Raw genomic sequence first — 22,940 nt, forward strand, 5'->3', positions numbered from 1 at the left:
GGGTAGCATTGGGGAAATGTTCCGGTGGATGGGAAACCATCTGAAAAATTCAATCTGGAAATTTGGCAAATATTCAGCAAAATTTTATTTTACATTTCAAAATCCAGCATCTTTTAATCAGATTTGTAAAATTCTTTTATTTCTTTAGTTATACTTATTTTTGTAAGTAATAACCAGTCCATCTCTATGTATTTTAATCCTTTTGTACGATTGACTTGGCATATGTCAGTGATGGTTGTTGGTTGGTTTCATTGCAATTCTTTTATCTGTGATCAATTTATATTACAAAAGGACTCAAATAATAAATGACTAATCATTTTTTATCAAGAAATGTGATCAGCTATCTAGTAATATGAATAAAAATGACAAATAGGTGTGGGTGATATTTAGATCTTTTTAAAAGACTTTACAAATGAATTTGTCAAAGTTAGATGTTCTGGGATTCGATTATTCTACTTAATAGACTGAAGAATGTGAATTTTATTTTTTTCTTTTGCCTTGGAAAGTATTTCTCAGCCTTTTGGTCTCCATATTGTACTTTGTCCTATAAAATATTTAGTACTCATGGAATGGTTTCTTCTTTGTTTTCTGTTTGTTTTAATTTTAGATTGTCTATGAGAAAAACAAGTAGTAGTATCTTGGACAAAGTGTGCTCTTTTTCTAGGCCAATCGATTAGCTAAAGACAGCTGCCAGTACTTCACATTTTAGTTTTTTGTGTACCCATTTTGCCACATCAAAGACCAGTGTACACCTTTATTTTTAAAAAAATATATTTTATTGATTTTTTACAGAGAAGAAGGGAGAGGGATAGAGAGTTAGAAACATTGATGAGAAAGAAACACTGATCAGCTGCCTCCTGGACACCCCCTACTGGGGATGTGCCCACAACCAAGGTACATGCCCTTGACCAGAATTGAACCTGGGACCCTTCAGTCCGCAGGCCGACGCTCTATCCACTGAGCCAAACCGGTTAGGGCTCAGTGTACACCTTTAGCTTGCCTATTCATCTTGCAGACTACTGAATAAAAAGAAAAAGCTAATGGATAATTCATTCTAACCCAAGACCAGTATTTGAAAAAGAGTGGAAATTTTCTCTGTATTTTTTAATTTCAGGATTGTAATAAATACAATGCATTGAGCTCTATTCTCTCTTGTACGTATGTATATGTAACTTTTAGAAGTAAGTTATTGCTGTATAGTACTTTAATAATGTGGTCCCAGTATAACAGTTAATGTACTTGCCCAAGTGTTTAACCCCTAGAGTGCCGGGGAGCGCGATCACGCTCCTCCTGTCTTTCGCCAAAAGTCCCAGGAGCGCTATCAAAGCTTCGAAATGGCGTCCAGTCTAAGTCTGCTTTTATTAGTGATGATGATATTATTAAATATGTCAAGGTAGTAAAGGTTTCCTTAAGTTTTTGAGTATGTAACTTCATTTACTAGTGATTCATAATTTTTTTCCTAAACTGCTGTAAAATCAGCAAAAATGCCTTGGCAATTTTAGCATAGTTCCTAGGATATTGGTTAGCACTCAAAGGGTTAGTAATACACAATGTAAAAATTTAAATACTGTTGTCCTACAGTAGATTATAAACTCTCTCAGGACAAGGCCATCTTTTTAAATTCTGAGTTCCTAGTACACTGATAGGCACTTAGTAGGCTACTTGTATTTGTTAAATTGATTTTTAAAACATTGTTAATCAACACTAGAAAGGAGCCTTTTGAATTTTATTTTATATTAATTATATTAGTAATATAGAAAATTAATTGTATTTTCCAAAAAGTCTTAAGTACTGATGTAGAAAACAAAACCTTAGACTATATGAATAATATAGAACACAAAAGGAATATGCACAGTTGTACAAAATTTAAGGATATATAGTATATTTTTAAGCAATAATAAAAGCTAAAAGCTAATCAAACAGTTTAATTTTTCAGTTTATATTCTAAAAGAATTATTTCTTCTAAGGTTTAAGATAAAAATGACATTGATCATGGGATTCTAATTTCTCATCCTTAAGTTTACAGTTTTAAAGGACATTGCCTGGAAGAAGGCCCAATAGAAATAAATTATATAGAAAAAGGAACTCGGATTCCAATCCTTGAAAGAGTTTCTAAATAATTAATTAAGATAGTCTAGATAATTTAGTTAAGGATTTTATATGAAATTTGAGAAAATTTAATAAACTGCCAGTTTATAAATAAACAAAAATGTTTAACATTGCTGATTTAACAAAAGAGCATTATAGGTTTGATAAATCTTGTACCACCCCAGCCTTTTGCAGTGCTTTTAAAGGCTTTATGGTGGCACTCCTCCATAGTAAGTAGGTGATACGTGTGATTATTCCAGTGTTGCAGCTGAGGAAACTCAGGCACAGAGAGATGAAGGGATGGAGCAGTGGTTCTCAACCTTCCTAATGCTGAGACCCTTTAATACAGTTCCTCATGTTGTGGTGACCCCCAATTTCATTGTTACAAATTGAACATAATTAAAGCATAGTGATTAATCACAAAAACAATATGTAATTATATATGTGTTTTCTGATGGTCTTAGGCGACCCCTGTGAAAGGGTTGTTCGACCCCCAAAGGGGTCGCGACCCACAGGTTGAGAACCGCTGGGATGGAGGGACCAGGTCACACAGCAGGGCAGAGCAGAGCAGAGCACACAGTTCTGGACTGCAGGCAACTGGTGCTGTTGCCATTACTGATGGCATTTCACAGTGAGCCTCCTGACCTTGAGATCAGAGGGCACTTCCCCATACCTGAGGAAAACCTTTCAGTCATATCATTGTAAAAGTTACAAGTATCCCTTCTGGAAAACCCCTTCATAGCTTCACAGATTTGTCATAAACTGTGACCAAAGATTTAAGACTGTTGGTGCAGGATTAAATACATTTCAATTGTGACATAGTAACAGAAATTAAAGTTAAAAAGTTAGATCATCAATGCAAGCTCACAAAATACTGGTTAGAAAATATTTAAGGTTCATCTGATAGTTGCAGCTTTTTTATGTAATATAAATCACTCTTATTTTGTGGATTCCTGAGAATTATGACTTTGGTAAGAATTTTTAGGTAACTTCATATCTAAATAAGTTGGGAAAAATTAGCCCATTTACTTTAGTTGGAAGACAAGTAACAGATATAAAAGAAAATAGCATTTGTTCTAATAGAATTATTTATATGTATTATTTCAACCTACTAAAAAAATCTTTGAGATATGATAATAATTAGCCCCATTTTAACATGAAAAAACAGACTTTGCCATGGTAAATAGCTTGTTCAGTGGTTCCCACTTTTTTAGTGGCAAAGTTAGGACTCCAAGACAATGTAAAGCTGATTCTTCAAGAATAGTTTTAACAAAATACACATTCTCTTTCTCTTGCACATGTATGCATACTCATACATACAGAGACACATGTATACATACATACAGAGACACATGTATACATGTAAACCGAATGCTGGGTTACTTTTGCAACTATGTTGTATATAAAGTGTGCACAAGAAAAGGAATGAATAACTGTACTACAACATCAGGTTGTAATAAAGTGATGTTTGTAGCTTAAAGGCTTTAGCTTGCAGGCAAATTTAGGATCAACGTGTCCAAAATATAGCTTGGAATACTGAGCCTTCTAGGCAAGCTTTCTCTGTCCAGTAGGTTTCTGGAAATGTTCAGCTTCTGGAGAGTTAGGTATTTAAAGGATGATGTGTCCCCTGAAGTGTGTTTAAGTAATGCATACTTCAATACAAAGCGTCAATGTACTTTGTCTTATGTGCTTGCTTTGTGAATTAACTCCACTGAATTTTAAAACCTTCACCTGACTTCTTTTCTTTACCTGACTTCACTCTTTCCTAACTTTTAATATTCCTGCTGCCTGTATCTGACCTTTATGTTCTAGGTGCTGGGGATACGGGAATGAACAAAACAATGTCTGTGCTATTAGGAGTTCTGGGAGAGCAGGGAGATATAGTAAATAAAAGATCAGTTAGTTATATGTGAGGTAATAAGTTCTATGAAGAAAGCTATACCTAGTCTCTTCCTGCAGTCCACCATATTTCACTGCTTTCCAAAGCTGAATAGGAATGGCTTTTTAAATGTCAGCTTTTTTTTTATATATATTTTATTGATTTTTTACAGCGAGAAAGGGAGAGAGATAGAGAGTTAGAAACATCGATGAGAGAGAAACATCGATCAGCTGCCTCCTGCACATCTTCCACTGGGGATGTGCCCGCAACCCAGGTACATGCCCTTGACCAGAATCGAACCTGGGACCCTTCAGTCCGAAGGCCGACGCTCTATCCACTGAGCCAAACCGGTTTAGGCCAGCTTTTTAAAATATCTCAAATCCTGCTCACCACGACAGGTATTTCTGTATTAATCAAATACTGATGGTAGACTGTAAATGAAGTATCACTCCCTCCTTCCCCTAGTTTTATCTATTCTAAAAACCTTTAACTTGCTATATTTTGTGTTTGTTTAAACGTGTTCAATTTTTTATCTACTTTAGTTCTACGGTGGCATACCCTTCTCATATGCTCCTTTGCTACTTTACCCATTGTTTTATGACATTTAGTTAAGGTCTTCATTTTAAAAATTATACTTAATTATTGATATTCATAGAAAAATGAAAACCTTGAGCTTGTAAGAAGTTCTCTAAAATTAATGATGTGAAGAATTCTTTCATATATATGCTTTTCCTTTTTTGTGGTATTATACTTTTCATTGATGGTGAACATTTTTATATTTAATACGCTCACAAAAATAAATGGTGTTTTACTAATTTCTGTCATTTAAATTTATATAAATGTTCCGGTAGAGGTAATCTCTGTCTTGTAACTTTCCTCAGCAAAGATACTATTCAGTAGCCACCTGGAATCAATTTGATCTCCCACATTTATTTTATTTAATTAAATTAATGATTATTATAATCTTTGAGTATTAAGGATTTATGTGGAATGAATAGGAAAATTGGTAAACTAAATATTATATATTACCACTAGAGGGTAGTGTTTCTAATTTATATTTCTACAAATGACCAAGTTTAGTCTGATAAATCACACTAGTGATAAAAGTAAACCTTTATTTTAAAAGTACATTTTTTAATAATCTTAAACAGGTCCTCAAAAGTTTTCATTAGTTACTCAATGGAGACATTGAATAGATTAATATATTTACTTTTTAATCCAAATTTTCTCTTTAGCCCATTATTCCTATGTTTACACAAAATATTCGAGAAGGATTTAGATCACTTGGAGGAACAAGTAAGTTCTGGTTCATTTGGTTTTTCTAATGACAGTGTAATATTTATAACATAATTTATTTTTTGTTTTTTACTTTTATAATATAATATTTTAAATATTTGGGCTTTGAACTCTATGTAGTTTCAAAACTTAGATTTTTTTCTATTTAGATGTTTTTCTATTTAAAGACTAAATGATAATGTTCTAAGTAATGGCAGCTCTTAGATGTTAGGTTTTTGTCTTATGTACATACTGAAGCTTATTTGTCATTTGACTTTTTAAAATTACCCAGTAAATTACCTATTTACTTTTGTTAAAACATGTTGGTTAAGATTAGGAGAAATTTACATATAACTTAGACCATCTTCTTACCTCACCCCTGAAGAAGTTATAGCTTTAAAAATGAAAGACAATAATATTGAAGTAAGATGAACAACCAAAGAAGATATAATTTGCCTTGGTTTATTTCTGTTTCTTTTTTAAAAATATGTTTTTATTTATTTTTAGAGAGAGAGAAAGGGAGAGGGATAGAGAGATAGAAGCATTGTTGTGAGACATCTATTGGCTGCCTCCCCCACTGGGGACCGAGCTCACAACCCAGGCATGTGCCCTGACCGGGGGATTGAACCAGTGACCTCTTGGTTCATGGGCCGACACTCAATCACTAAGCCACACCAGTTGTTACTTTTTTAATTTGTTTGTTTTTAAAATATTTTGAACCACGGTACATTTACTTCTTTTTGCCGACCTTCAACTTATTGGTAGTAAAATAAGCTCTGAATCTAGGAGTGATAATTAGATATGCTTTTTCCTGCAGTGTCTCGTTTTCTTTTTATTTTGAAAATTTCAGTTTGGTTTTATACCCTATGCTTTATGTATTACATTTGGTTGATGGTTATTTTAAATCCCTAGCACTATATTGTTAGTGTTTATATCCACATACAAATCCCCTCCTGAAGAACTTTAAACTTCTGTTGTTTCTTTTATGTCCAATATTGACGTATTGTTGGTATTCCATTACCTTTTATAGGTCCTTTTTTTTTTCTTTTTTTTTTTTCAAATTTAAAGTGGAAAAGCAGGTTGATGAGATGTTTAATTTTTGTTGTGGAATTATTTCTTCTAATTTTCTCTCAGATCATTTCTTCAGAATTTAAGTTGCATACCAGAAATTATCCCTAATTTTACTTCTTTAAATGCAAAGTGGTTTTAAAATTCTTTCTTACTACTTTTTAACGTTTTTTACTTTAATAGTTGAATATCTCAAACATTAGTGTCTAGTGATTTTAGTATTACTTTGCATCTTATGGTGTATTCTGTTTTTTAATATATATAAACAGTGTTTTCAAATTCCAGTACAACTTATGATTATGTATTACATGTCGCTTGACTTTCTTGGATTTATTTATCTTTAAACTTCGCCTTAAATTTTGTCAGTTTATTTTGCATTATTGCCACTTTTATCTTGCTAAATTTTATATTGATCATTACCATTAGTAATTCTTTGTTACATTTTTTCCTAATTTACAATAATGTTTTAGTCTTTACCTAGTTTATTGATGCATTTTTAGTCTCACATGTTTATGTGAATTTATTTTATGCTTCCATTTTTTCTTCTTTTTTCATGTAAATCACATATTTTGAGTCTCTAAACTTTTTAGCTTTTAGTTTTGGGTTCAGTCTTTACCCTTTATTTTGCAATAATAGTACTTGGTTTGCCTTTAAAATCCTCATATTTTTAAAAGCTCATTTAAAAATATTAATAGACCTTGTTTTTTTGAGAATTTTTAAGTTTACAGAAAAATTGAACAGAAAGTACAGAGTGTACCAATAAACCCCCTCATCCAGATTTTTCTATTAACATCTTGCACATTTGTTACAACTGATGAAAAGCTCGTCTTTAAAAAAATATTAATTGCCAAGAGATGATACTATTTGCCACTTTCCTCTAAACCTTACATAATTGAGAGTTTGCAGTTACATGCTCAGAATTTGTAACCAATTAAAATGATTTTGTTTACTTTAAAACAGGGTTATTTAGGTGGCTTTATGAAAAATTCCGCTATCCATTTGCTCCAATATATGGAGGTTTTCCAGTGAAGTTTCGTACCTATTTAGGTGATCCCATTCCATATGATCCAAAGTTAACAGCAGAAGAATTAGCCGAAAAGGTAAATTATTCTTTCTTAGTCCTTGTATAGATTTTTTTGACTTTCAATTATTATATTAAAATTAATTCATTAATTCATTTTACAAGTATGCTCTAGACCAGTGGTGATTTCCTCCCCAGGGCGCATTTGCCAATCTGGAGACATTTTTCATTGTCACAATGGGCCAGACTTGGGAAGTGGTGGTGCTACTGGCATCTAGTGAGTAGAGGTCAAGGATGGTGATGACCATCCTGCACTTCCCGGGACAGTCCCCCACTACAAAGAGCTTTCTATTCTAAAATGTGACAATTAAGAAAAGGTCTATAGACATTGCCATATGTCACCTGGGGCATAAAATCGACCCTGGTTGATAAGTACTGTGCTAAGGTATTATGGAAGCACAAAGGAAAAGTATCTGAATGAGATCAGGAACACTTCAACGGAGATGATGCTTGAAATCTATTTGGAAAGACATGAAGGGATTAACTGGACAAGGAGTAATGAGGTAGAGGAAATGGAATGTATAAAGGGATGACAGCATGAAATAACCTGAACTCTCTGGGGAGTTGAAGGTAGTCTGGTATAGCTAGAAGGAATGTTGTAGGAGATGAGGCTAGAAATTTAGGAAGGTTCTGGGCTATGATGGCTTATCATTGATTTGTTCACGGAAAGCTGGAGAGCTATTTAAGGCAGATGAGTGTTATAATAGATTTGCATTTAGAAAGATTCCTAGAAGCAATATGGAGGCTAAATTTCAGTGATACCAGTATGAAGTTCAAAGGGTAAAGAGACTGCTTTGTGAGGGGAAAAAATGGGAAAACTTTCTAGAATGAGGGCATTTGAAGTGGGTCGTGAAAGTGGGCATGTCCTAGACATGCAGACGTGGGGCAGGAGGCAGAGTATGAACAAAGCAGCAGTGGTAGGAGCTAAGCTGACTGCATGTACAACAGTGTCCAGCGTCCAATGTGATTAGAACAGCAGGTGGGGAGTGACTGCCTAGTTCCCTTCTAGGAATTTTGCAAAGCACATGAACATATTAGAGATTCTAAGAAGGCTTGCAATAAGTGGTCTATTTGGCTTTGTTTCAAAGATCATTTTCAGCTCTCATTCTATCAAAACCCTATCCCTGTTTTTCCTTGAAGAGCACTTAATAACAGCTGTGGAATAGACTTGGTGTCACCAGCTCAGTGGATACAGTTTGATCAATGAAACTGGAAGAGCAAGTAGGAGCGACATTTTTAGTCCCTTAAATACAGACTAGGGGATTTGTCTATTAAAAACATTTCAGTTGGAATAGGCGTCTGCTTGGAAGTGGTTCATATCAGTTCCACTTAAATTGTTTTTGGCCAAAGCCAGCAGATATGTAATCTCTTCCTCTACAGTGGTTTGTGATGATGCTAGCAATTGTGATAACTTAGATGTATAAAAATTAAAGGGCCCTTTTTAAGAGCAGAGGTTATGCTGTGAATTTTTGTGTCTCTAGTTCCTAGTACAGTGGTAGGTATTTAATTGATCTCAATAAAAGTTTGATGAATGAATGAGTTAGATAATGATCTTATCTACTTGAAAGTTAGAGCAAGATACAGATTTGAGGGATTTTACAGAGATAGAATGCATCAGGCCTGAAAGCTAATTCTGTGTAGTTACTTGCAGGATATCTGTGCATATTTTTACATATGTAGGTTTTTGTAAATATTTTACTGAGGCTTGGAAAAGAAGTCAGAATTGGTGATGAAGATTTAGAAGTCATTTGCACTGAGATAATTACTGAAGCCATGAGCTTTACAGAATAGTTTAGAGAGAGCAAGAAGAGGACTGAGGACAGACTGTAGAGGATGATGTAACATTTAAGGAACAGATCGTGGAAAACAACCAAAGCTGGCTGAAAGAGAAGTAGCAGAGAGGTAGAACAAGTAAATATGTGTGAGAGAAGTCAGCAGGTGGCTTTTTAAAATATAGGAAAGATCAGTCACATCCATTCCTGCAAAGAGATCAAGGAAGATGAGATAAGACCACTCAGTTTGCTATTATACTTTTCAGAGAGTATAAAATATCATAAGAAGCAATAAATATCATATTATTGAATCACCTAGAAAATGGGATGAATATATTCTGACTTTTCTATCAACCTATTGTACACATAGCTTGATTTTTAAAAAGTTTTTAAATTTGTGGTAAATACATAACATAAAATTTATCAACCTGACTATTTTTAATTTAAGTGTATGGTTCAGTAGAGTTAAGTATACTTACATTGTTGTGCAACTGATCTCTAGAATCTTTCCCTCTTGCAGAATTCTAGCCAAACCCACTAACTCGTCATTCCTTCAGCAAATGCTTTCCTGTGGTCCTATTCCTCATACTTTTCCCCTCACTGTTATTGAAATGTTACTGGTCCTTGGAAACTCAGACCAAACAGTACCTCGTTAGTGCGTCTTTTTCTGGTTGCCCACCAAACGCGCTCACAAGGCTGAACTTCCAAATACTTTCCTTTGCGCTTGCCAGTGTAGCTCAGTCGGTTGGGTGTCATGCCTTGCACTGAGAGGTTGCGGGTTCCGTTCCCACTCAGGTTGTGTGCTCGATCCCCAGTAGGGGGCATGTAGTAGGCAGCCAGTCGATGTTTCCCTCTCCCTCTCTCTCTCTCTCTCTCAAATCAATAAAAACATTTTAAAAAACCAAAACACTTTTCTTCTCTCTCAGATGACACATGTCACAATGATCTCACATTTTAATTACTTGGTATTTGATTATGCTTGTTAACGTCTGAGCTCCTTGAGATGTGAGACTTGTTTCATTGATGTTACAGCTTCCAAAGCACCTAATATTTTTTGAATAAGTGTATAAAAATGTAAAATATACTTCACAAAACATAATCTGTGTGTTAGTCACTGTGCCAAACACCTGAAGACATAGTTTCAATTTCATTTCATCCTTATAATAATTGTATGAAATAGTTCTCATTTTACTGAGTTATGAAAAATTTTTGTTTAGAGAGGCATATTTTTAAAATACGTCTTTGGGATAGGGTGTATTAGTTATATTTAAGAAGAGAGGAAGTTTCAGAATTTGTATAAAGGCTCATTGAAAGGTGTGAGTGTGCATAAAACATTTTTTTAGATAGCCACATCTAATTTCAAAGTGAAAATTGTTGCAATTTGTCACGAATGGGAAACAAATAGTTTTAGATTTCTTCTTATATCCTAATTGACTTTTCCATTGTTATGACTTAATTTAAATTCCTGTTAAACTGTCTAGAAATTTAGGTAATGAACCAAAGTATATCAGCTCGCTCATTCATTCAAAAGTTTTCCTCACTTCTTCATTTTTCATTGCCTGATATAATTTTTTGGTGTGTATGGTAATAAAGGAAAAATGTACAACAGTTTATTAATGGATGGAAAGGGGTAAAACTTCATTTGGCTATTAGAAAATTTCTTGCTACTTTTTTTTCTGATTTTTTTCCCTTAGTTATTTAAAAAAGTGTTGAGTGCAAGGCATTGCTGTGCTCAATGCTGGGGAAATTCTGTGTAGAAAATATCCATTTGGACAATAATGTAATTCAAGCATAATAGGTATAAAGAAATATACTATGGTTGTCCTAAGACAGAAACCATTAATTCTGAAGAGAAATGGGTGCTAAATTAGGGAGGACTTCTTGAAAGTAGTAGTACATTAAAATCTTTACAACATAGATGATCTATATTGAGAACTAAAAGAATAATGGCTTTTCTTTTGTTTTCTTAATAGACAAAGAATGCTGTTCAAGCTTTGATTGATAAGCACCAAAGAATACCGGGAAACATTATGAGTGCTTTGTTAGAACGTTTTCATAAAAGTCAAAACAGCCACTAGAAGACGATTTAATATATTTATATTATTATGTTTGTGTCTGGGGTACTGTCTTTTAAATTTTGTAGGTTTCATAATTAGTATTTTTGTAAAAATCATGTTAAAAGCATCTTTTGTTGAACTTGTTTAAATTGTAACATACATTTTGTTTTATTCAGTGTGTCATATTTAAACAATAACTCATTACATGCCTAACAATTAAGAAAATGATCTTGTTTCTTATAAAATCCTAATAATGTATGATAAACATATAGGTTATTAGAATTAAGTTTATTAACAGCAATTTAGGTTAAACAAACATTCCTAAATAATGTATCTAATTTCTGTATCTGTTGTACTGAGCTAATTTTGCAAGATGGTATAACCTAAGGTTAGTGGAGATGCTTAAGCTAGAAAAAGAATGCTTTTATCTGCCTTTCATGACCTTGGGCAAGTCACATAATGTTTTTGTGCCTCAACAATGCTAGAGGGGACGAGGGGAAGATGACTGGATGAAGAAGGTGAAGGTGTTAGCTAAAGAACATTTATGCATACCCCAGGACACAGACAATAGTGTGGTAAAAAGTGGGGCGGGGGGCGGGGGGCGGGGGGGGGGGCGAAATGGGGGACATCTGCAATAGTGTCAACATTTAAAAAAATTAAACACAAAAAATAATTTACTTTTTAAAAAACATGTTAATGCTATGGTTAATAAAAAATTCTTTTATTTGCTTGATAACTGTAGAATTGAAATTATAATTGAATTAAGACCAAGATCTTTCAGAAGTTTATGTATATATTTTGTTATAGGATGTTTAAATTATTCCTTGAGGTATAACGTCAAGTTGCCAACCACAGTGAAAAAGATGTACTGTTTTTCAAATTGAATAAAAAAGTAAAAGTAAAATTTCTAATTGTTTTTAATAAAAATCTATAACATTGTCAGCCCTATAATATGGCATTAATAGTGTCCAGCTTAAAGTCGCTTGCAGGTTAAAAGTCACTGTGATGCTCTGCATTTTGTGTCAGAAGGATGCTAGGCTGATGAAAGCAGAGTTAGAGAAAGCTCTGCTTTTGCTTAATATGATTTATTCATTTGACTTTGCGACCAGTCAAATAGTTTATTGTTTCAATAAAAATATACTTGAATGATGAATTTATGTGAACACAAAGCTTTCTGAAAAGTTAGTGGCATTTAATTTGTTATTCCCTTGAAATCTGAATTATAAAAGTATTTAAACAAAATAGTACCAGAAATCCAATGCAATATCTCCAAACTATGTACTTGAATTTTTGTGTATATTTTTGTATAATAAGTATGTATGATATGTGTAATATATATAAAATTAAGCAACATAAAAATATAAAGTTGAATTGCAATTCATTTCCTTATGAAATTGTATATGTGACATTTTCTTATTTTAAACTGATTTATTTCTCACCCACAGTCAAATTGATGTATCTCAGCCAGAATGAATAAACCTTACTTTTAATGTAAAAATATATTTTAATTTTATTTTCAGTGAAAAGAATCAATTAATGATTCTTTGAAGTGTTTTTTTTTTCTTGTAACAGTGAACAGTGTTTGTTTAAAAGTGGTACACATTTTTAGAATAAATGATCATAAAATGAATGAGATACTGTTTTTGGGTAACTATTGAGTTTTAACAAGAATGAACAACATTCATTGATAATGCAGCAAACGCTTTTTGTTTGTTTTTACACTAGTTAAGTTTTATTGCTTATTGAAAACCTTACTTTGTTCTCTGGTACTCAGACTAATATAAGATTTTTCATGGCTATTTGAATTTATACCCTAGTTAGAAGAATGAGGGGATATGACTAAATATAGAAATATAAATAATAATGGAAAAGGGGTGTTCTTGACCCTTTTTGAAGGGAATGTTTACAAGTTAGAATCTGATGAAACCCAGGACTCTCTCCAGAAACATGAACATGGCACACTTTTATGGGAAATCTTTCATACTCTTTTTAAAAATATTTCATTTTGAAAGAATTTCGGATTTACAAAAAAGTTGCATACTACTCCCATATATTCTGCACCCAGTTTAAGCAGTTGTTACCTCACATTTGTTTTCTTCTCTTCGCATTTCCCTTGTCTTATCTCTCTCCACATATATTTCTATAATCTTTTTCTTCTGAATCATCTATTAGTAAATTGCAGACAACATGCTCCTAAACTATAGGCCATTCATTAATAGCACCACAGAACAATGACCAAAATCAGGAAATTTATCTTTCATATAATAGTATCATCTGATCCAAAGACTAGATTCAAATTTCAGTTGTTTCAATAATGTCCTGTATATCAATTTCATTCTTGATCCGTGGGTAGATCTTCTGACACTATGTAAATGGACATGGCAAGTGTCCGTTGTTTGTATTATTTTTCATGTTCAGAAATGTTGCCTGTTTATGTGAATGTAACCAAGAGAATAGATGTGAATTTACACATCTCTTCCATGTTGCACATGTTGACTTCTACACATTGGGTTTGTGGTAGTAGGGTTAGTTGGCATTATGGGTGGCTTTGTGGTACTGTTTTAAATCATAAATCAGTATTTGTGAAACATTTTTCTGTTTGGTCATCTCATTTAATTTACCTGACAGCAGCTATTTACTTACCCTAATCTCACCATTTCAAAAAGCTACATGTTACTGTGTCTCTCCTCAAAAAAGTTCTCTAACACAAAGCTGTCTTTGGCTTCTTGTTCAATAAAGGAAGAAAAAGGATTCTCAACAGTATCTATAATAATAAAAGCATAATATGCTAATTAGACCAGACGACCTTCTGGATGAAGCCGGGGCTGTGAAGGAAGCCCAGGTTCTGGGTGCCAGAGGGAAGCTGGTGCCAGCAGCCAGGGAAAGGAAGGCCTACTCTTGCATAAATTTCGTGCATCAGGCCTCTAATATATATACTAGTATAAACTCCATAATTCTTTGCCTTTGAAATTGGGTATCTATTAACTTGTGGAAGTGAAAGTACACTCATTCTTTTTTAAATCTAATTTTCATAAAAATCAAAGTAGAACCTGTGCTGAATAAAGCTTATAATAAAAAGTAGCAGTCCTCTGTCCTCCTCCCCCCCAACCCTCACGCCATACTGCCCACTCCAGACAAACTCCATTCTAGCTGCTTCTGCGATTTACCTCTAAATAACATGCTTAAATACCACGACTTCCAGATTTATCTACTGATTTCCTACTAAGAAAGCTAGCCATTTAGTTCATTTACATCTACTATTCCCCATACCTCTCTATCCCTATTCTTCCCAATGATTCATCACCATTTGGGGTTAAATTAGTATTCAGTGTTATTACAACTATGCAAATATGCTTGCAGCTGAGCCATTTAGCGTGCTATGATTACATTTCCTTTCCTGAACAGACTTCTCCATTCCCCTGTCCCGGGTAATTTTTCATTTGGTTACTTTTATTTGGGTCCTAATAATTCTTCACCAAAATTTTCTACAAAGCTGTAAAAGCAGCCAGGACAGCGTTTATAGTCGAGCACATCAGCCAGTTTTTATTGGCTCCACACTTATCCTTGTGTTAACTCTCTGGAGCCTTCTGTACATCTGTTGCAATCTGGCATAGTTTCTCTAACCCTGCTGTGTCTCTTAGGAATTCTTAGGAATTCCTTTTACTTTTCTCCTTTGGATCCCTGCTTCCTGGATCCCATTCTTCCTTTTCTTTTGGCTTAAGCCCACTTTTGGTGCGACAGGTCCTCTAGTAATTTCCTGAGAAAGGTTGCATGAGAGGTACATGGTTAAGCTTTTGAGCAGCTTCATACTTGTTTAGTAAATTACCTGGGCATGGAATTCTATAACGAAGATCATTCTCAGAATTTTTAAATCATATTATATTACCTTCTAGTTACTACTACTTATTTTTTCTCATATAAGATATTTGATGCCATTTTGGTTCTGAGTATGCTTTACATGCACCTGTTTTTCTCATTGGTAAGTGTCATTTTACCCATCTCCTGAAATATTTTTGATACTTGTTTAGTTTTTTATTCTTTGAGCTAGATATTTGATGGATTATTTTAATTTGAAAATTTATGTATTTTATTTTTAAGAAATTATTTTTCTGCCCTAGCCGGTTTGGCTCAGGCTTGCAGACTGAAGAGTCCCGGGTTCCATTCTGGTCAAGGGCACGTACCTAGGTTGCAGGTTTGATTTCTGGCCCTGGTTGGGATACCTGCGGGAGACAACCAATCAATGTGTCTCTCTCACATCGATGTTTCTCTCTTTGTCCCCTCCCTTCCACTCTCTCTAAAAATCAATGAAAAAGTGTCCTCAGTGAGGATTAACAACAACAGAAATTATTTTTCTGTTTTTGTCTTCAGGGCTTTTAAATTTTACTTGTAAAATATATCATTTATCCTGCCGGGGTCCAACCCCAGCAGGTCCAGGGGTCCCCAAAGGTGTGGACGGAGTCGGTGAAGAAGGAAGGACACGGAGACAGCATTCAGTTGATCAGCAGCCTTGCCAGGATCTCTAGCCACAATCCCCAACCAAGTTCTGTGTCCATGTTCTCTTGCTAGGGTCTGTCTCTAGGTTCTGAGGCCAGTCCCTGTCCAGGATCCTCCGGCATGCTCTCTCCAGTGAAGTTCTGTCTCTAGAGAATGTTCTGTGTAGGTTCTGTGCCTAGGCTCTGTCTCTCTTGGTCCTGTCTTCCAAGCCCTGTGTTCTGAGTTCTGTGTTCTGAGTTCTGTCTTCTTGATTCTGTTCTAAGTTCTGAGTCTTTCTGTCTTGTTACAACTGTATTTATACCAGTTGATTCAATCCTATCAATCTCTATTACAAAGGTTAGGGCGTTTCTTATCTCCATTCCAGGGAGAAAAGATTATGTAGTTTAAGCATGATTGTTCGTAGTTAAAGGGATTAATTACCCGCCTGGCACTTAGTTGAGGGGTTTTATTCCCTCCCTAACTTCAGGGGAAAATCCCTACCTGGGGATTCAACCTTTCTCGGAGAGGTGACTTTGGTTAAAACACAGCGCCAAGAAGGTGAGCAAACATATTAAGAACCGTATGCCATATATGCCAGGTCCCTTGAAACAGCAAGGATGGACCGGCTCCCGGCATTATCCAAAAGTAACAAATGTATATATCAATTTTTCTGTAATTTTTTTCTTTTCTTGTAATGTTTTAGTCAGATGTTCATATCAAGGGCTCATTAAGTACTGACTCATAAAACTTATGTAAAAATGAGCTTTTTTTACTCTGCAAGAATTTCTGTATTATTGTTATTTCTGAAGCAAATGGAAAAACCAATTAGGCCATCTGGTCTTAGAGTTTTCTTTGTGAAAAGGTTTTTACTTATAAATTTATTTACTGTAAGAGATGTGCTTTCTCTTCTTGGTGAGATTTTCTATTTCTTCTTGGTAAATTTTGATGTTATGTTTTTATAGAAAATTTTCCATTTCTCTAAAATTTCAAATTATTGTCATGAAGTTGTTCATAATATCTTGTAAGATTTGTAGGATTATCCTCCTTTTCACACTTGCTATTGACAGTTTGTACTTTTTTACTCTCTTTTTGTGTCTCTAAATCTTTGTCTCCCTAATCTTTCTGTTTCTCTCTTTTTGACTTGGTATTATAGAACAGGCTTATCAAGATTCTTGTGTAAAGGTGGCCCTTTTACAATAACTAATTTTGATGTTGTAGACTACAGACCGCCTTCACTGATACAATGAGGTTTCAAAGTCTTCAAATTGATTGGTTGCTTGTTCATTCATTTGACAAGTTTTTAATCAGCAGGTATATTTTAAGTACCTATTACATGCCCATGCATTGTTATATGCCAGGGGTCAGAAAACTTATTCTGTAAAGAGCCAGATAGAAAATACTTTAGGCTTTGCAGGCTATATAGTCTCTGCTGCTGCTACGCAACTCTACCATTGTATTCTGAAAGCAGCCATAAGCGACATGTAAATATATGAGCATTGTTATGTTCAAGTAAAACTATATTTATGGGCACTACAATTTGAATTTCATGTGTCACAAAATATAATTTTTCTTTTGATTTTCCCCCTCCAAATATTTAAAAATGTGAAAACAATTTTTAGTTCATGGCCCACATTAAAAGAGGTATTGGCTGGATTGGGCCGGAGGGCTGTAGTTTGCCAACACCTGCAGGCTTCTTTTTGTTGTTGATTTTCTTCTTTTATGTTTACCTCCTTTTTCAACATTTTCTGCTCAAATGTTATTTCCTTTTTTCTACTTTTTAAGGTTTAACTTATTGTTTTTATAACTTCTTGAACTGAATACCTAAATTGTTGATTTTTTGGCCTTTTTTATTTTCTACCTTATGCATTTATATTTGAATGTTGCTAAGAATAAATCTTAAAAGTTCTTATCACAAAAAATAAAGTTCTTATCACAATAAAAATTTGTAATTTTGTATAATGATAAATAGTAACTAGACTTTTTGTGGTAATCATTTTGAGTTGTATACAAATATCAAATCATTATATTGTATACCTGAAACTAATAAAATATCACCTGCCAATTATACCTCAATAAAAAGTCATAAATGTCTTAATAAGTGCTACTTTCTAAGTGCATCTCATATATTTTAATGTCATTCTTTTATCATTAAATTAAAATATATTTAATTGTATATGCTTTCTTCTCTTTTTTATTTTTTTTAATTTTCTTCTTTGATACTAGGATAATTTAGAAGTATATTGCTTGGTAGCTTAAATATATATTGTTTACTTTCCCAACGTTTAAGGATTTTCTCTTTTTTGTTATTTTTAGTTGATTTTTAAGCTTAATTTCACCATGGTCAGTGAACATACTTGAATGATTTCAATCATTTGAAATTTGCTTTATGGTCCAGAATATGGTCAATATTGGCTAAACATTCCATGAACACTCGTAAAGAATTTTAACTCAGTCTTGAATGAAGTGTTATATATATATGTCAATGAGGTTAACTTTTATTAGCTTGTAGCTTTATTATTATTCAGGTATGGTGAGGCCAACCAGAAGAGATCAGAAGACAGTTGCCATTGAAAAGATAGGTTGTAACTCACGGATCTCAAGGGGAAGAGGACACCACACCAGACAGGGCTACCAGGGGAAGCACCAGGATCAGTCAAGGTTTGGGGGAGGAAATTTGGGCAAGAGCTTTTTGTTTGTTTGTTTTTACTGTGGTTTCTTTGGGAGGAACAGACAAGGCAGGGTAAGCAGGTTTGAATAGCTCTGGTGGTCTTTGGGGCAAAGGGGATATACATAGTGCTTAGTACCCGGGTCTGGTGATTAAGGCAGGTGGATGGTGGCCCTGAGTGTGAGAGCTAAATAGATGAGGTGGTTGAGGGTGCACACTAGGTCAAAAATTATATAAGTGTCTGTTCACTGGCTGGAAGAGGGACAAACAGTCCAGTGTGGGCATCTAGGAAGCCCAAGAAGGTTGTGCTTAAAAATGCACCAACGTATTTGAATCCCAAGCATCATGTTCTACTAGCTAAAAAATCAGCATCAGTTCTAAAATGTTTTTCTGTACTGATAAATCAAAAGAACTTGATTTCCCTAAAAACTGATGCTCAGGACCACACTGAGTCTGGAATGTAGACAAAACGAAGAGATTTTCTCTGTAAAAATTATCGTACTGCGCACACTGCAAGTCGAATCCAGGAATTGTTTACTTTTATTGATTGATACTGCCATTATGAAATGCTATAAAGAGGCGTCTTTTAAATGTTCCAGGATACAATTAAATAGATTTTATGAAATCTGTGCAGAATAACGTTTGGAGATGAGCAATTGTGCTTCATGTGTGTTTAGGACCGAAAAGAACAATTGGCCTTAAATTAGGTGAGCATGGTATTGATTAAGTTTCTTGATCCTCAAGGTGACAAAGCACTGTAATAGACTAACAGGGAAGTTGTGAATCCAGAGAGTGTTTAAAAAAAAAAGGTAATACTACATAAAAGATACATTCCACCCATTTTCTCCCGGAAAAATTTCATTTTCCCTCATCTACATTATTTAAGCATGTATTCTCTCATCTCCCTTTCCTACTTACTACCATTGAGGATGTTGTTAGCTTTTATGAAAAAGATGGGTTAGGAGGTTTTTTATGCACTTCACATATTGCCATGCCTGTTACCACTTCAAGGACATTATCTTTCCATTTTAACCAAACAAAAGCTTATTTTCAGGTTCCTTTCTCGTGCGTATAGCATCATTCACGTGTCTTCACTGCTGCTGTCTACTGACTTCCAGATGCACAATTTATAATCTCATGCCCCAGACTTTCCCCCATGGTGATCCTAGTTCCCCTACAGTGTCCTTTAAAGGAATCATCTAACCTCCAAGTTGCATCTAACCTTCTGGCCTTGACCTTGGAGGTCCACTGACTATCTTGAAACATCCATTCCTGTTTCTTTTTTGGCTGAAGAGTCACATTTTGGTTGGATGACCACATGGCACCCAGAGAGTTGCTGAATAGTCTGGGACATCCCCTTCTCCTTGTCAGAGATTTGCTTAGGAGTTGGCATGTGACCCAGTTTGGGCCAAAAACCCTGGAGGCTAACTCTATTGGGGCCTTTTAGTTAAAACACTCTCCTCCCTGCTTAAGAGTGATAAATAGCAGAAGAAATAGCTCCTTATCTCCCTTGCCCATTGTTGTATCTGCAACATAAAACAGGAGTCATGGCCACTGTCTCACAACCACAGGGAAGCTAAACTGACAGGCTCAGGGCGGCTGAATGAAAATGTGCAGAAACAGAAACAGATGACGAAATGGTAAATTGGATAAACCGGAACCTGTCCGACCTCACGGCTAAAGGGATCTTCCTTTGTTGAAAGCCTGTTAATTTGGAATTTTCTTTTTCATTTGTAAAATGTGATTTGCTTTATCTTGATATTTCCTCGTAATCAATTTAGGCAATGCTTTTATGGCAGGAGTTCTGCTAAAGTGAAGCGCTGCTTCATTTTTCTTGGTGCAGCAAGCAGGAGCCACCGAGGTCCCTTCCTCCTAAAACTGGTGAGTCCAACTTGGTCACTTGGTTAAGGCGGTCTGCCTGCATTTTATACTCCAAAGTCAGAATCACCTGCATTGTGCTTGTTAGAAATTCAAATTCCTGGCCCCACCCCAAACCTACTCAATCAGAGTATCTGGGTCGATGCCAGGGAATTTCTATTTCTAACTTCTCCCCCATGTTTGAGAATCTCTGTTCTAGATTATAGAGAGGCTAATTCCAGAGCAAAAATTTCTCACTCTGGGCCTCAACCATTGGTTCTCCGTGCTGGTTGCATATCAGAATCACCTGCAGTGCTTATTCCTGGGCCTTACCCTCAACTAATTACATCAGAATGTTGGGGTTTTGGTGGCAGTAGGATTTTCTTTTTTAGCTTGTGAGTGTTTTCTGTTTTGTTTTTGTTAATCTTCATCCCAGGATGTTTTTTCCCCATTGATTTTTATAGAGAGTGGAAGGGAGGGAGAGAGGGGGAGAAAGAGAGAGGGAAACATCAGTGTGAGAGAGACACACATTGGTTGCTCCAGCACGTGCCCCAACTGGGCCAGGATTGAACCTGAAACTCAGATGCCTGCCCTTGACTGGAAATTGAACCCATGACCCTTCGGTGTGCATGCCAACGCTCTAACCACTTCGCAACACCAACCAGGGCATTTCTAAGTATTTTTAATGTGTATCCTCAATTAGAGTTCCTTGTCTAAACCTAGAGGTCTAAGAATTGCCTTCAGGGTGTTGATAAACTTGCTGAAGTTGCACAATAGACAAAAATTGGGGTGGCTACCTGGCTCATGATGAGTTGAGAGGAGTTCTGATTGACAGTGGAGGCATCCAGTGGCCGGACCCATTGGTTCAGCTTGGACATCCAACCCAAGCCAACCCCACCAGTGTCTTTGTCCTGGAAGCTTTTTTTTGTTGTTAAAAATCTTTTTTCACTCATATATTTTCTCTCCTAGACTGCTTCTCAAACATTATTTTTTTATGATTATATTATTTATTTATTTTATTAATGTCTAAAGTTTTACATAGGTCTTCTTTTCATAACGTTATTTTTTATTGTAATAAAAATAACACATTAATAGAAATAAATCCAGACAATATAAAAAGGTGTAAAGTAAAAATGAAAATTGCCCCCACCCAGAGAGAAATCTTAACATTTCGATGGATGTCTTGCTACATTTTTTTATGTATACATTAAAAAATGCTGTCTTGTAATCTCTTTTATTAAATGTAACATATGGATATATGAATATTTTTCCTTATAATGAATATTGATCTTCATGATTATTTTTAAATCTGCATAGCAGCAAACTAGTGTGTGGCTGGGCTGTAATTTATTTAATGAGTTCTCTATTGGAAATTGAAAAAATACGCTTTCCAGTCTTTCACTATTATGAATAACACCATAATGAACATATTTGTACATGTAACTTTGTATGCCTTTCCAGGTATTTCCTTAGGATAAATTCACAGAAGTCAGATTGCTGGGTAAACGGCGTGCCTATTAAAAACTTGATTACACATTGCCAGATTACTCCCTAGATATTTGTATCTTATTTGTACGACTACCATCTCAGCGTGAGAGGATGCTGCTTCACACATTACCAGTGCCAGCTATTAGTAATCTTAACATTTTGCCAAACCGGTAGGCAAAAATGATACTTATTGTTGTTTAATCACTTTGATTGCTTGATAGGGGAAGCACTGATTGAATTCTGAGTGAGAAAATTTTATTTAAGCCATGAAAGCCACTAGGCTTCAGTCCCACAAAACAAGTGACCTGGATCTGATAAAGGCTACAATGACATCCTGCCGATAATTATTATTTTTTAACACTTTGCTTTTGGGTGTATACAGTTAAGTTACTGGCTGTTTTGATTTTTGGTTTCCCTTTTAGTCCCAAATATCTAAAGTTCGATTGAGAGAAATTTGGAAGGATCTTGAAGCAGTTATTTATCCCTTTCTATCTCCCTCACCTCAGTGTGAATGTAAAATGGTGCAGCTGCTATGGAAAACAGTATGATGGTTCCTTGAAAAATAAACAGCATTACTGTATGATTCAGCAACCCCATTTCTGAATCTATACTTAGAAGAATTGGATGTAAGGACTTAAAGCTGGTGGTGTTTTTTGACAGTCAATGTTATTTTAGGTTAGTTTCAGGCATATATCACAGTGGTTAGTTATTTATATAAGTTACAAAATGATGCCCCCCCACCCCCATTAGTCTAGAACGCAAACAGATATTAGCACACTCATATTCATAGCAGCATCATTCATAACCACTAAAAGGTGAAAGCAGCCCAAGTGTCCATTGGTGAATGAATGGATTAAAAAAAGTGATGTATACTACAAATGAAACATTATTTGTCCTCAAAAAGCAATGGAATTCTGATGTATGCTGCAACATAACTTTGAAGACATTATGTCAAGTAAAATAACCCAGTCCCCAAAAAACAAATACTCTATAATTGCACTTATGTGAGGTACCTAGAGTGTCAAATTCAGCAACAGAAAGTAGAATGGTGGTTGCAAGGAGCTGGGCATGGGGTGGGGTGGGGGTAGAGAGTTGGGAGTTCATGTCTAATGGGTGTAGAGTTTCCGTTTGGGAAGTCGAAAGGGGTTCTGGAGACAGAGGGTGGTGATGCTTGCACAACAACATGAATGTGCTAAATGCCTCCGAACTGTACATTTAAAAATGGCTAAAAGGCTAC

At 35.0% G+C, this 22,940-nt stretch overlaps 1 protein-coding gene across 6 annotated transcripts in view; it reads left to right on the plus strand.

Annotated features, from left to right (window-relative positions):
* Positions 1-11,809, plus strand: part of TMEM68 (transmembrane protein 68) — a 29,158-nt gene extending 17,349 nt beyond the window's left edge. For all 6 annotated transcript variants that reach the window (XM_059673164.1, XM_059673168.1, XM_059673163.1 and 3 more), the window contains exons 6-8: positions 5,203-5,263; positions 7,271-7,410; positions 11,137-11,809. In XM_059673164.1, coding sequence (XP_059529147.1) covers positions 5,203-5,263; positions 7,271-7,410; positions 11,137-11,241 — 306 coding nt within the window. In that variant the 3' untranslated portion in view covers positions 11,242-11,809. The remainder of the gene's footprint in view (positions 1-5,202; positions 5,264-7,270; positions 7,411-11,136) is intronic.
* The last annotated feature ends 11,131 nt before the right edge of the window (positions 11,810-22,940 follow it).

Source organism: Myotis daubentonii, chromosome 17 (assembly GCF_963259705.1).
Source record: "Myotis daubentonii chromosome 17, mMyoDau2.1, whole genome shotgun sequence".
NCBI classification, from domain to species: Eukaryota; Metazoa; Chordata; class Mammalia; order Chiroptera; family Vespertilionidae; genus Myotis; species Myotis daubentonii.